Source organism: Ammospiza caudacuta, chromosome 1 (assembly GCF_027887145.1).
Source record: "Ammospiza caudacuta isolate bAmmCau1 chromosome 1, bAmmCau1.pri, whole genome shotgun sequence".
In the NCBI taxonomy this organism is placed as follows: Eukaryota; Metazoa; Chordata; class Aves; order Passeriformes; family Passerellidae; genus Ammospiza; species Ammospiza caudacuta.
This window is the reverse complement of record NC_080593.1, coordinates 15,684,267-15,699,936: the sequence shown is the minus strand read 5'-3', so window position 1 is coordinate 15,699,936 and position 15,670 is coordinate 15,684,267. Positions and strand designations below refer to the sequence as shown.

The window sequence follows — 15,670 nt, the reverse complement described above, 5'->3', positions numbered from 1 at the left end:
ACAATTTAAAAACATAATTTGTGTGCAAAAACCAGATGTTAACTTGTCCAGCTTCAAGGTAAACAGCAAACTGTATTTATAACAACCCTTCTGCTGGACAGCAAACACACACCACTAAATGTTGCAGTATATGAGGCTCACTTTGGGCCTCCAAATCTTACCAAAATGAACACAAATGCCAAACAAACATTTTAAACAAAGGACACATCTGTATTTAATGCAAAGCTATTTTCAAAAAACCCCAACCTTTCATAATCTACCATAATTGCAATAGCCTGAAACATAAGAATGCTTTCAGGCTCATAAAAAAAAAGGCTTCTAATTTTAAACATTTATGAGGACACTGAGAAGTGGCTTAGAAGCATGCTTTAAAACATGTTTTCAGGTTTTAAACTGCTGAAAGCTGAGACCCCTTTACCCATTTGGCCTGGAGAGAAGTACAAAAATATGCTGAGAAGACTGCACATGAAAATTTCTACTAAAGAAAATGCAGCTGAGTCCCTCACTCCAGCCCCTTCCTCCCATCACCCCTGCATCTCCCCCTGCAGGGCAAGTGCACCCCCAGACAAATCACCTACATCACTGCCTCTGATGCACCACTGCTTTTAACAAACACCTTTGAAAATAATTTTAGAGGGCCACTCTGCCATGGCTGCTGCTGTTCTTGAACAGAAGGGACTCTGTCTCAGTACTGAATTTATGTCAGATCATTTTAAAATATACCTTGGGACGGGTGATTTAATGTTCATTCTAAAAAAATATCATGATCAAAACTTTAAAATGTTTTTTCCCAACTCATAAAATGCATGCTTTATACTGGGAATGAACTTCCCTTTGACACAGTGTAACTATGGGAAGGAGGGATTGTTCTCACATTTCTGTTTAATGGAAAACACCCTGCTGTTTGATTTTTAAAGTTAAAGGATTAAGTTGCAGGGGCAAAAAATGCTGCTAAATGCAACCCACTCTACTAAGTTAAATACAGCCTCAGTCTGATATGAACCACTGACTTTAAAAATAGCTGTTCCTGTCCAAATACACCAGTGAAAATAAATATGAATACATTGTAACATTATAAATAATGTGTAATACATAGTAACATTAAAAGATGAATGTGTCAAGAATAAGAACAATTACTACTTTTAAGGTAATTCAGCGTTAAAAACCCATTACAGCAATATATGAAAGCAAAGAAACAGCTACAAATCTGAATTTATAGCAACAAATGGTAGGAAGAAAGTTTTGAAAATCCATGGGAAAATACAGTTCTGTGGGCATTTTCTTTTTGTCTTTTGTTATTCTTGATTCCTACTTTACAGTTCAACTTCAGGGCAAAGCACCACACAACAAGAAATCACATTCAAAACTATTAGGTAATCAAAATTGCCTTTACTGTTTAAAAACAAAACACATACACAAAATATTGCAGCAGCTTGTGGAATCCCACTCAGAAATCTCAACACTTTTAGACCTCTTCTCATGTTTTCATCACCGTAATTTTTGCAAAACAGTGAGAGGCAAGCCAGGCCATTTTAGGCATGACTCTTTTATCACTGCAATCCCTCCATTACAGCTGGCCACAAGAAGGAATGAATAGAGTGATACTGTAGGGATGCTACTGGTGTATCTTTCAGCTTGCTCCCTGAAATGCTCTGACTTCTGCTGGAGAATGATGTGGTGATTTCATAGATTTGCCTCCATTATTGCTCCCAAAATAATTCAGAAGAACATAAGGCTTTAAGCAGTTTAAACACCAATTTCAAATTGGATTCAGTGGTTTCAAGGACCTTTTCATCAAAACCAAGCTCCAGAACTCCACCCTCTCACAGCCTGACAGGCCCAGCCCCTTGGAGATGGTCTGGGCTCCATCTCAATGGGTGGCAACTCACCTTCAACCCAAAGAGCTACAGGCATATAAATACATGTGAAGCTTTTACTTCTAAAATACAAATATCTTTGCTGTTACCAGGACAGAACTGAACACCAAAAACACCTGCAAGCAATGAATATGTTTGAAGACACTGAAATCAAGAAAACAAGAATCAGAAGTTGTTAAATTATAGACTACAAAGCTCCTGAGTGCTGGCTGCATGTATGCACATTTGAGTGATTGAGAGAACTGCATGGAAATATTCATTTACCACAAAATCTGGGAGCACTGTCGGAACCTGAATTCCAGTCAAGTTTTTAATTTCATTTAAGACTGAGATTACTTCCTATAAATTGATTTATTTCTGAGTGTACAGTATATTTTAACTTGCAAATATATTTAATTGAGGTTAATAATTAGTATTGAGTATTTGCTGTTATAAAGTTTCTTAAGCATGAATTTTAAGTATGAGGATTCATAATCAGCTTCCATGTACCCATCTGGAATGATACAGAATAAACACATTTTCTAGTCACCAAAATAAAGGATAATATGGCTTTTTAAAAAATCCCCTACAAACCCAACTAAAAACCTTTTAAGTGATACATCTGTTGAGTTAGTTTAGCAAGACAGTGAAAGAACAATTTGGTAAGGTAGTTAAGGTTTTTCGTAGCATAGCAGAGTTGAGCTTCAATATTCACCATTATCAGAAAGTTCAATAATTCCTTGTTTTGATACCAAAGTAAAAATTGTCCATAAAGTGGAAGGGTCTTCACAATTATGATGACTCTGCCAATGACTACAAAGATCCTCTTTTCTTCCAAATAACTGTTTGCATAAGATGCAGTTATAGCCTGCTTTAGACCAAAATTCTGGTTTTTTCCTTTGTGTGCCAAACCCCACATTTTGCATCTCCTTAGAGGCTTCACTACTTCCTGACTGGGTTGGTTCACTTTTAGGTACAACATTGACATTATTTTGATGGCGGAAGAACATCTGTCTCTTTGGTTTTGGAACATTATACAGCTCCTCCTGATGGGCACTGCACTGTGCTAAATGTCTTCTCTCATTGTGCTGTTTCCACACATGGCTTGTCTGTTTGACCAGTTTCCCCTTTGCTCCTCTGATTTCTTGCAAAACCTCTTCCTTCACTCTTCCCTGAATCTCTTCTCCATGGCAGCACAATAAGTGAAACTTCATTTCACCAAAAGATTCTGCAATAAACTGGCATCGACCACATTTGACCTGTAATTTCACTCCTCCTGGGTCATGGAACAGGTCCTCAAAATTGCACTTATTTCCCCTGTTAAAGAAAGGAAATACAAACTATTTAAGTATTAGCCAGGCAGAGAAGAACAATGGCAACTTCTGTCCTTACAAGTTCCAAGAAGAGATACAATCATGAAACAACTTTTAATTTAAAAAGGGCATTGTTTCTACAGTATTTAATTCATTTGGAAGAGGAAAAAAAGAGAAGCTAAATAAATACTAGTAAGGCTGATTAGAGAAAAAATTGAAACCAAATGACACTTCTGAGTTTAAGAATTGCCTCCAAAATTAGCTTTGGTAGAAATAACCTTTTAACAACACCAGCCTTTAATAAAAGGCTGATAACTTTTGTTAAAGTTCTGTTTCAGAGAGGTCAATCCAAATACTTCTAGTGCTGTGCTAGAAAAGTGAAAATTACTATTACCTGCAAGTAAGAGAAATCTATTTTTTTACAGTGAGTGATCTAGGTCAATTTGAGGCAAAACCACCTCCCTTTCCAAGATGGAAACTATGAAATTTCAAAGTTTCTTGCCTTTTTTTTCTACAAGTCAGTAACATGGTTTAGAAAAGTTTAAATACCTAACTGGCAATTGGACAGCCGCTCCCCTGATTTAGGAGAGCTCTGTAATATAAAGGATACGGAGGCAGTCCTTGGTTAACTCAATCAAAACAAGATCTCCTCACTCATCCTCTCATAACATCTACAAGAAGGACCTCATAACACTGTGTATTTATACATATCAGACAGATTACCCAACAAAACAGATAACCTGAATGATTCACTGTGTGACACCTACTAAGACTGACAGGAGAGGACTGGTATTTCTTAGTCTCAAACCATTAAAGATTCTGACTGCTGCTCCAGAGAGTGGAGCTCTGAAAAGTAAAATGAGCAGAATGGAACTGCAGTGTTGCAGTGAGCAGTCCCATTGAAGCCCTGAGTGTTCTTCAGTGAAAATAAACGCACTGGAGCAAACAAAAAAGGCAACATTTATACTTCATCAAAAGATTTCACCTCAAAATCATAATACAGAGGTAAAAGTATGTTCTTTCTATCTTAATACAGCACATGTTAAATTTTCTACTTGGCTGAGTGACTGCAAAAGCAGCATTAAACTGAGGTCAGATTAGCTCACAGCACTCCCTAAAAGGAAGTGGAATAATGATATTTAACAGAGAAAGCAAACTACAGGCTAATACTGAAATATGAATTGGTTTTTGCTTACTGCAATTGGTTCCTTTATCTTCTAGGGAAAACCCCTAGGACAGAATACAAAGCACTAGCTACCAGAAACAAACGGACCCAAATGTGGCAGCATATCGGGTGTTACTAGATTATATGCAAATTTATTTTGGATATTCAAGTGTCAATAATGATTTATAGTCAGTAAATCAACTAAAATACACTGGTTGGTCTAATGGATTGACTAGATTCAAATGGAATATTTAAACTATTAGCAATCTCACTTGGTGGAAAAAAGCAACAATTTTCATAGTGGTGAGGTTTATTAATTTCCACTGACAACTTGAAATCCAGTTTTCATTAGCATTTAATCAGTGAAAACTCTCACCTCTCTGCAGCTTCTTCTGCCTCTTTTATATTCCTGTCTCTCTTCTTTGAAGTGTCTTGCACCTGCTGCTCACTAGTGTAGGGCTCTGTGCTGATAACAACCCTGTGGACTTCTCTGAGGTGCCCAAAGTACACTTTGGCATGGCCAAACACTTTAGCACAGAATTCACAGCACACCAGCTTTTTGGATTTGCCTTCGTTGTGATGAAGCTTCATATGGGTGCTCAAGCTCCCAGAGTGCATATATGCCTTCCTGCAGATCCTGCAGCTGTAGGGCCTCCTCCTCGTGTGCGTGTTCATGTGGTCCTTGAGGTGGTGCTTGAGGCGGAACCCATGGTTACAAACATGGCACCTGTGCACCACCCTAAGGACAGCTGAACGTGCATTTCTGCTTAGATCACTTGATTTGGCTGATGGACCATCACTGTGCTTGGAACTCACACATTTATTGGTGAGTGACCCATTGAAAAATGAGTCCTGCCCACGAGACGGCGTCGCCACGATGGCTGCGGGAGTCAGCGGCGCGAGCGCCTGCACAAGCACCACGGGCTTCGGTCTGATACTGCGGTACCGTTTCACTGCTCCTGCTTTGTTGTCTTCAGGTGCCTCAGTATCAACCTTGGCCCTCTCTCTTCCTTCTCTAAACTTATTAATGATGCATTTCCTTCGTTTGGCCTGAAAAGCCAATAAATCTTCCGGGGCTCTTTTTTTCCTGCCTCTTCTTTTAGAGGTTGCACTGCTCGAGTTTTTAAGACTGTCGACATCATCCTCTTTGCTGGAGGGAGAGAAGGTGTTTTCACCAGTGGATTGTTTGGGGACTTGTGTAAATGATACACCTAATTGCTTATCAAAGGCTTTGGTTTTCATCAAAAATGGAATCTTTTCACATTCAGATTTTAGTGAATGATCAGGTATGTCCATAACATTAATATTCTGCTTAGATTTACAGAACACTGAATTTTTCATTCGGGAGTAAGGCAAAATAGGAAGTTTTCCTTTTGGTGCTGATGGAGTCATCTGAATTGTACTGCCAAAAACCGTTGGTGACAAGACAGCAACAGGATTTGCAGAATTTGTGGGTTTTTCCTTTAGTTTCTCAGATGTCAGGAATGACTCTCTTGTGGTTTCCGATGCTGACTTCACAGAATGTAGACTCAGTTTCATGGGATTAGTTGTACTTGCTGGCTTGGATGGAGAGTCTTCAACTACAGATGGTCCAGAAATATTATTGCTAGCAATTTTAGCTTTGTTCATTAAAAGAGATCTAGATTCCACACAATTGCTTTTATTCATTAATGCGGCAACTCCAATTTCAGCTGAGTCACAGTCTGCTACCATCCCTTGCTCAGCTGAATCTGAACTACAATGAGCTTCAGGACAGTCTTCATGTAGAGCAGTCATGGGGGAAGTCTGTGATGAGATCAGTGCTTTGGTAAGAATCTTGTTACGTGCACTCAAACCAGAGATTTGTGTCAGTTTTTTGTCACTCAGCAACTTATTTCTTACAGATTGGTACCTGGGGATGGGCAGCTTTAGGTTTTCAGAGGGGGCCACAGCTGACTGCTGAACTTGCTGAGTTAGGGCAGGTGCAACACAGGGCACAGCCAGCAGGGAAAAGGTGCCCTTGTGAGCAGCCACCTGCATGACAGCATAGTTCTGAGCTGGCACCACCAGGGGCTTAGAGCCTGAAGCTGAAATTGGTGTCATTGGCTCAGGCAAAGATGACTGAAGGCAAGAAACCACTCCAGATGTTAAAATTTTTGGTACCATTTTTGGAGCAATGGTCCTAAACTGACTTTTCTTCTGAAAACTTTGTATTATATCCGAAGGGGATTTCTGTTTATCTGTAAGAATAACATAAAACAGATATAAAATTATACACAGTAGTTTTTAAAAATTACTCTGTCAAAAATAAAACTGCTTATGAAGGACACTATTACACACTTATTAAAAATAAGCTTGACCACCAAATGACCACCAAATTAAATCTAGAATTGTTAGTTTCATAGACAAAAGTACTGTCTGAAGCAACATGCTTGAACAAAAAAAACTTCTCTTAATCCAACCTTCATTGGATGTTTCATTCTAGGTTAGAAACTACATGACATTTCAGAACAAATACACCCATAAGCCTCTTCAGCCCTGGAAAAGCTGTGAGAGCATGCTGGCAATATTCTGCTGGAAAAGCAGGGACAGGATTAAAGCTCCATGACACACAACTTCTCTGAGCACCAGCTCTGATCATGTATATCAAACAGAATCATGCCATCTTTCAGACATTCTCTACTATTTAGAATTTGTGGGTTTTATCAGATACAGACCAAAGTTTGCCTGATGAAGTCTTAGAAAAATTCCTCCTACAAAACATGCAAACAATGTATAATAAAATCAAAGAAGACTTGAAAAAATATGTGAATATTAACTGCTGTTTAATACCCAATCACAAAAATTACTCAGGTGACACTAATGCACAACAGAACTACTGCAGTTAATGATTTAAACACTTCCTTGAAAGATGCAATTTATCAAGGTTATATAACAATTTCTTCCTGTTTCTATTTGTGCTCATAAAAGTCACAAATGTTTTTAGTAAAAAAAGTGATGATAATGAAAACAAACAAAAGGAAAACGATAAAATTCATATGCTATAATATACACTAGGTAGCAAAGACACCTGCTGACCTTTCAGACTCCACAGAAAAGGAGTTGATACATAGTTAATTGTACCACTACCATTTCACCTATCAGTCTCATTACCCACTCTCAAATTCAATTATTGACTCTTCCAGTTCTCCAAACTTGGAATAGGTTTCCTGGAAAAATGGAAATTGCAACCACTGAAAATTCAGCTACAAAGATTCCAGGCAGAAAGGCAATTTGGACATAAGCAAAAATCATTTGAGAGAGGAATCACATTTGAACTGAATACGTGAAACTAAATGCTGCAACCTTGAAATACTGCAGTACGATAATTCCACAGGAAAGTTTCCATTCCTTGCCATTTTAAAGACTTGTATTACAAATGCATTTATATGTGATTCTGGACTTAAAAAGGTAACTGTGAATTAGTACCAACACAGGAAACTCCAGTGAATTTATCTTAATCCTGGATGTTCTTCTCAGACGTCACACACTTTGCAACAAGCACCGCAAGCTACAGACCTATCATGTTTCATGACCAGAACTCCTGGACACACACATATACATATTCATGGTGTGCACATGTGCAGTAAAGCCACTGCCTTCAGGACATGCTGGATTCACTGAGCAATCACATATAAACTGAACTGTTCATATTTGGTAGACCTGATGCTTTTCAAAACTCTTTGATCAGCAGATTCATAGAGCAATAACTATGCAGGGCATAAGCCTTTGATCCTTTTATTGCTTTCTGTTGCATCAAACCCCAAGTCCATTATGCACTTTTTTTATACTCCAGTTAAGTGAAACTACTGGGCACCACCATAACTTTCTCTCTGCTCAATGGCTGTAGAGACCTTCTGAATTTCTAGACATTCTGTGCAGACTGGGTTACTGTACACCTGGAAGTCCTACATAAACAGAGATCCCTGCACACAGGGCTAAATCCAGGTTTGTGCAACCTGAAAAAAGGAGAAACATGGTATGTTTAGAATTGTTTCCCTACAGTGTTTTTAGTCTCAATTTTTAATTTTTTTTTTTAATCTAGTCACTAAATATATAGAAATTTTTACATTTTCAGCTACTAAGATTTCTGCTAGTCAGATGATGATTTGTTTCCTACAAGGTATCTTCCTGCTGCTTTTGAGTAAACAATTTAAGTACTTGTGAGAAGAAAAATAAAATTATGTGAAGTATTGCAATCACTAACCAAACTAGCCCTGAACTTGAATGATAGTTACAGGTCAAATCATATAGCTTAAATAAAGCAGAAAACAGAATAAGTGTACTTTCCTTTTAGGGGACAGAATCAGTTCTTATTTATCCAGATTATGCTTGTCATACACTGACAATAAAGACTTTCTCCAAGTCGGCAGCTATTCAGCTTGCCATAATATTCAACATGAAGCTGTTTCCATTCTCTGTCATCTCTCCTTTTCTTCCCTTTTTTATTTCAAAATTTCATTTATTGTTTTGCATAAAACTTTTAGGAATGCTGGAGTTTCAGCAGATTCCTACCCCTGCTACTCTGAGTTACAAGGCACCCACTCTTCAAGCAATGGTAACAGGAAAAGGTGGAAGGTTTGCTGTGGACATGTCATCTCTACAAACGGCAGCCATAATAAAAGCAAGGTTAATTTGAAGTTAGGAAGAAATATTTGTAGAAATAATGTATGGCATTAACTTTAAAAAGAACCATGTGTTTCTCAAATGCATTGACTTGCCTAATGCAGAATTAAGCAGTAAAATCACTTTTCTATAAAGAAAGTATCTCCACAGATTTTCTCAGCATTCCACAGGAGAGTGTTGCTCTAAAAGCCAAGACCTTCACCCATATCAAACACAAGATTCTCTTTGAAACAAGGTCTGTTTAGATCAATACCCTTCTTACACGGGTAACACAATACTAAGAATGGATAAAACTGCTTGAGAAGGGATTTTTATGTAGACACTTTTTCCAACTAGTGTAATTTTATCATAAGTTTTCCAGGCAAGCTGTGTTTGGTACCAACCTTAAGTACAATTTTTTTTTTCTCCTCCTTTTTCACAAGTTTACATTAGACATTTTAGTGCACAAATATTCATTGCAGTGCCTCTGGTAAGCAAAGGAATACTCAACTCTGCGTTTCCCTGCCCTCCAACACAGCTACTGTGGTTAAGCTGCTTAGCCAGTGCCTAAATATAGAGCAGGGCTAGACGCAGACTAGCTGCCTGATGATGCTCCAGGCTCTGATAACATTTTAACATTTTGCCTGCAGACTGGGAAAGCTAATTGCAAGAAGTGGTGCAAGACTACTTAGCATCTTGGACAGGAGAAAGCAGCCAGTCAATTCAGACTGGAGGTTTTACTGACCCCACCCAGAGCATTCAAGTATCATCAGTGACCAAAATTCTGCTTTCCATTTGTAGCTGGTGAAAAGTTTCCACAACTCCCTTTGCACACAGCAAGAGCTATAGTAATTCATGGCTTCACCACACTGAAGGACTTGAATATGCTCTGGCTGGCTGGCTTGTGCCAAGGCAGCTTGGAAACATCATATGCATCTCTCAGGAGCATTCCATTTCTTCCAAATTATTTCTGTCTCTGATTCAAAGGACTCATTTTGACTTGTCATCTGTGACCTGAGGAAAAGCCTTTGTGCCTATGCAATCCCATGAAGTCTTTCACCTAAGATGGGGAAGTTTCAGTTAAGGGAAGCTCTGCAATGGCATTTATCAGGATGGTCCTTCATTTTAGACAACATTCTTTCTGCAAGTAAATCTGCAAATCCTTCACTGGAAGGCAACAATTTTTATACTTTCTTTAAAATTTTCATTAATAACAAAGGAAATAAATGAAAGCATTAGATGTAATATCTGAAGGATGTGAAGCTCATTTTTAACTGCTGTGTCCTCAGTCTTTCAGATGAGTGTGGAGCTGGGGCAACAGGTAGACACTTTTAAATAATTACACACAAGGCTAAACCAATTGCAGTTCAACCTATTTACTTTAAAAGTCTCTGTTAAAAGATTACTGGTTCCCATGCTAGGACCTGCAAGTATCAAATCCCTCAGATACTTGTAGGATATCATAAGCTTTCATCCCTTCTAAATAACCTTAAAATTGTATAGAAGTGGACAGTGACACACCAACACAAAAATCAGTGATGCATTAAATTCTCTGACAGATCCATGCTGGGAAGACTCCTCTGGAGGAAATGGAGTTTCCATGGGTTGCTGCTTGTTCATGGTTCCCCTGCCTTCACAAGCCATCCAAGTCTGGTCTACCTCAGCCTAGTCTGCCTTATTTTATGAATTTCCTTTAGTCTGTTCCCTATGTAAAGCACACAACATTACTGAACTCAGATGCTGTAGAATGTATCAGAAGAAATTTAATTTTCAGTACTATCTGGTCAATTTTGAAAATAACCACCAAACAGCCACAACAGAAACCACTGAGTAATAGTATTCATTTTTTAAATAATCCTTGTAGGTCCACCTCAGCTGTGCACATATGTATTTCATTTATGTAGGAATTGACACATGAGAGAAAATAACACCAAAAGAAGAGTAATCTTGTTTTGAAGGACAAGGCAGAATACAGATGAAGATTAATGAGTATTCAATAAATATTAATACTGCTGAGTCTTTTGCTGACTTTAAAAGGAAGAGTATCTTTTCTGTGGGAAAGAAAAAAAATGCACAACTGTCTAACAGACAACATCAGATCTTTTTCTGCCAATGATAGTTTATCATTCATTTTGCCAAATCTCCATACACACTAAATACCTGTGGACACTGTCTTTCCAGCACAAGTTTCTTGCTTTTGCTGACCCAGCATACTTTGTTGGACACAATGTTTCTCTGCAGGATTAGCATGCAAAAAACCACCACCTGCAAAAGTGCTTCAGTTATAAATAGATACCGGGACAAAAAAACCAAAACCAACCAAACCCCCAAAACCAACAAAACCCAGAAAAAGACAATATAAAATGTTAATAAAACATTAACTTACAGTTAATGCATTAAGAAAACTATGGCTTTTTGCTCTTTGCCAGTTTTCTCTTCTCAAAATACACTTTAAAATCGAGTATGTTACATGCCAAATGCAAGGTGATAGCTTAATAACTGAGTAAAGCTGGTTAATGTGGTAAACAGATGGAATGATTTAGCTTCAGTGTCATGGCAGACAGTAAACAGCAGCAAAACAAAATGCTTCAAAAAATGAAGATTCAGTAGCTTTATTGAGTAGTTTTAACACAGGGGCTAAATTCTATGCTCATTTACACTTTCCATGATTCCATACAAATAAACTGCAGATATTATAGAAAACAGAATTTGGACTTCTTTATTCAAAAGCAGTTTTGCCAAACACCTGTACAAAATGAGATCAGTAATAAAGCCTACAAACCATGAGTTTCCAGCTCTATACACTACAGCAATTAATTTGCAGTTGTTTTTACCTTTGCTAATAATAACTACCTGCTTGGAAAGTTCTGGGTATTTGCATCAGAAAATTTTTTAAAATTAATTTCAACAGAAAATACCAGCCATCCTCAGTATGGCTGCATAAAAAAATTGTAAAGGAAAGAAAAAAAAATCTAGTGACACATCTGTGCATCAGGTGAAGACCTTCATATGTGACACAGCAATGTCTCTCTGATCTGTGAAAACGACCCAAATTGGGCAAAGCTGTGGACTCTGGGCATGTGTTCAGTAGATCCTTCAAGCAGCTAACTCTTCCAATGATTACATCCTGTTGAATGTGCTCCTGCTCAGGCTGGGCTGGATTTTCCCCAAACTATGGCTTTAGGTCCAAGCACCCAAGCTGGGAAATGGCCTCTCCTTATCTCTGAACTGCAGAGCTGACAGTGTGGAAGAGAAACAGGAGAATATACAGGGCAAGCAGAAAAAGGACAAGGCTAGAAATGAGACTTGAAAAGTGTCCAGGCCAAAGAGTCAGAGTGGGATATGGGAATTAAATGCAGACTTAAGACAGGTAACCAACATTACACATGAGGTGGAAAGGAGAAGCATTTAGGCCGAAAGAGGAATCTCACATTTCTTACCTTTTTAATACTTGATTTTTTAAAGAGTAATATAACTATGTTTATCTAAGAGTGTTTTTGTGCAATTTAAACTGGCATAGAAAAATAAACAATACAACAAAGTATTTTAATGCAAGATTGGAAAAGCCCTGTAGATCATTCACATATACACTAAGATACAGAATGTGCAAATACACTTACAAAACTTATTCTGGTATTCCAAAGGAGGAATAAAATAATTTGTTAAAATTCTAGAAGCTTTGAGCTGTATCTTTAAAGCTATATATAAGTAAATCTGATTTAAGCATAAATGTGATTTGCTAGTTGTGCAATAAGCATTTTATAATTTAGGAAAGTCTTCTTTACAGACTGTGCAAATTTATTATTTTAAGGTATTAGGATTATAGGGCATTTCAAGAAATTCTGTGAGCAGTGGAATGCCTTCTGGATTCCTTAAATTGTCTCCAAAAGACTCTTCTTAGAAGAAGAGCACATTGAAATAACAAAGGTTCACTTTTTTTTTACATTAATTGGACTCCATTAAAGAGGATGTTCAACATTAAAATTTCTAGTGGCGTTTTTCAGCATGGGAATAAGCTACAACTATTTTTAGTATAAACTGTCACCTTGCAGAGGTAAGTCATACAGTAATCCAAGATCATGGGTATATAGTTTGCATTTAAGAAGTTCTCCAGTTTCCTCTCTAATTGAGTTTTTTGGTGTTGCCTGAAATGTCCTTTCTGCACTAATAACCATATATTGCCAAAGTTTTTACAAATCTAACATAACTTAAGAAAAAAAAATAGTTTACACCACTTTCTCAACTTCCAGAATTGCCTTCCCTCGGTTATTTGAAAGTGTTCATAGGACAGGCCTTTCACACAGTCCTTTTCTCTAAATTGGAGAGGTACAGACTGTTGATATTGGCTATTGGATGGATAAGGAACTGGCTGATGCTCATGGAGAACAGCCCAATGCCCACATGGAGATGGGTGACACGTGGTGTCCCTTGGGTCCATACAGACAATGGCATTCAGTGCACCCTCAGCAAGTCTGCAGGCAAAACCAAGCTGAGAAGTGCAGCTGGCACACCTGGAGGATGAGATGCCCGAGGCGCCTGCACAAGATCAAGAAGTGTCCCCATGGGAAGCTCATGAGTTCCTGCACATGGCTCAGGACAGTCCCTGGTATCAATACAGGCAGGGCCAAAGTGATTCAGAGCAGCTTTGCCAAGAACCTGGGGGTGGATGAAAAGCTGACTGTGAGCTGCAGACGAGCGCTCACAGCCCAAAGAGTGTCCTGGGCTGCATCCAGAGCACCGTGGGCAGCAGGGGAGGGAGGGGATTCTGCCCCTCTGCTCTGACCTGCTGAGACCCACCTGCAGCACTGCATCAGCCCTGTGGCCCTCGGCACAGGAAAGACATGGACCTGCTGGAGCAAGTCCAGAGTAGGACCACAAAAATGATGAGAAGGATGGAACACCTCTTGTATGAGGAAAGGCTGAGAGAGACATGGGGTTTAGTCTGGGGAAGGCCCCAAGAAGACCTAATTGGGGCCTTACAATACCTGAAAAGGGCTGAAAAGAGAGACAGAGACGCTTAAGTGCTTGCAGAAACAGGACAAGGCATTAAACTAAAACAAAGTAGATTCAGACTAGATACAAGGAAAAAACTTTTTACCTGCCCATCACTCTCACCAGCATCTTGGCTTCAGTATCTCTGTCCCCAGAGAAAAGTATAACAAAAAATACCCATACTAAAGCAGACTTGTTAAACACAAGTTAACACATCGTGAGAAATTTAGTCACTCTATCAGCAGCATTAGCAACAGGAATAATTAAGATATAATTTTTGATTTCTCATAGATTTAGATTTCATGGATCTCTGTATCGTCCCACCACAAATAACTTTTAAAATATGTATGAAATACTATTTCTGTAGGGAACCACGAGTGACCAACAGCTTTGAAGCAACCTTTTGAGTTGAGACCTGAAATGTATTAGCCACACTATTCAAAAATCCTACCCTATAGGTAATTCACTATAGGTAATCACTATTCAAAAGCAGCTTCCTATATATAATGTGAGCAATGCATGGCTTAACACAACCTCCTATTATAAAAAGCCTTTTTTGTGCTACTGTATAAAGGAAGAAAGTCTTCAAAGTCTTTCCTAAGAGTCAGAATATATATACATAAGAGATTTTTAGACACTTTTGCAGTGAATTTAAAATACATTTACTAGCAGATCTAAATGCTTTTTTAGCACCTCTCATGCAGTGTTTGTGAACTTTAAAAGCTTTCCATTTTTTGAAGGCACGGCCTTTCAAGTTATAAGCTACTCATTTCATATTAAGGTCAACAAAATTAATAGGTCTTAAGTAGATCAAAATATTTTCATATCAAGAAATAAAAACTGGCATAAAGAAAGCTAGACATAAAGCATCTGTAATTACTAATAACCTTTTCCACCTTTACAGCTGAAGAAACTACACAGACTTTTCTGACTATGGCAGTATAAGAACTAAGGGCTCAAAATGGTGCCTGGCCTCTGCAACCACACAAATAAATGATTGAATTTAATTCCTATTTGAGCACAGAACTTCTTTTGGAGAGCCACTGTTAGATAGATATCAAAGACTGTATTTCAGCTTCTTTATGCCTATGCTAGTTCCAGCAAGCAACCATGTCAGCCTCAAAGCGGGCATCATCTAGAAACCTTGGTGATCTGACAGGATGCAAGTGAGTAGAATGGAACTTATTTTGCTATCACTGCAAGTCCAGTGGTTATCTTTCTTGGTTTTGCTCAGTCATTCTGTTCCACAAAGGACACCATCCCTGAAGATTTGCAAAGCAAGGCTGCAGTGATGCAGCCACTTGGGGGAACTAATTGTTCAGAAAATAATTCAAAGAGGTGATGGATGCATTGGTCATAAACCAGTGATTCATAACCCCCATACAGCATTGCAAATATAAATCAGGTACTTTAGAAAGTGGAGATAAACACCTGAAATTGGATTTTTCAAAATTCCTGAGAGAATTGCCAGTGGAAATTTCTTTTAGTGAGCTTCAGGAAACATACGGACCTAAACAGTAATTCATCCACTGTAAATTTATCAATGTAAAGTTTATTATCAATGTAAAGTTATTTTTAAAGGGTCCATCAAGATCAAATCAGCACAGACAAAATTTCAATATGCCTCATGTAAGTAGTAATTAATGGACTTATTTTCCATTATGTACAGGAATCAGTAACTATTGAGACTGCTAAAAAGTGAAGGCAAAATTCTTCAAAAA

At 38.1% G+C, this 15,670-nt stretch overlaps 1 protein-coding gene across 4 annotated transcripts in view; it reads right to left on the bottom strand.

Moving 5' to 3' along the window:
- Positions 1 to 251: 251 nt before the first annotated feature.
- Positions 252 to 15,670, bottom strand: part of ZNF438 (zinc finger protein 438) — a 52,601-nt gene continuing 37,182 nt past the window's right edge. For 3 of the 4 annotated variants that reach the window (XM_058807113.1, XM_058807094.1, XM_058807104.1), the window contains 2 exons: positions 4,711 to 6,553; positions 252 to 3,173 (listed from right to left, as the gene is read on the bottom strand). In XM_058807113.1, the coding sequence (XP_058663096.1) occupies positions 2,561 to 3,173; positions 4,711 to 6,479 (2,382 nt within the window). In that variant the 5' untranslated portion in view covers positions 6,480 to 6,553 and the 3' untranslated portion in view covers positions 252 to 2,560. Of the gene's footprint in view, positions 3,174 to 4,710; positions 6,554 to 11,117; positions 11,223 to 15,670 lie in introns of all 4 variants that reach the window. The other variant, XM_058807086.1, reaches the window with a different exon arrangement.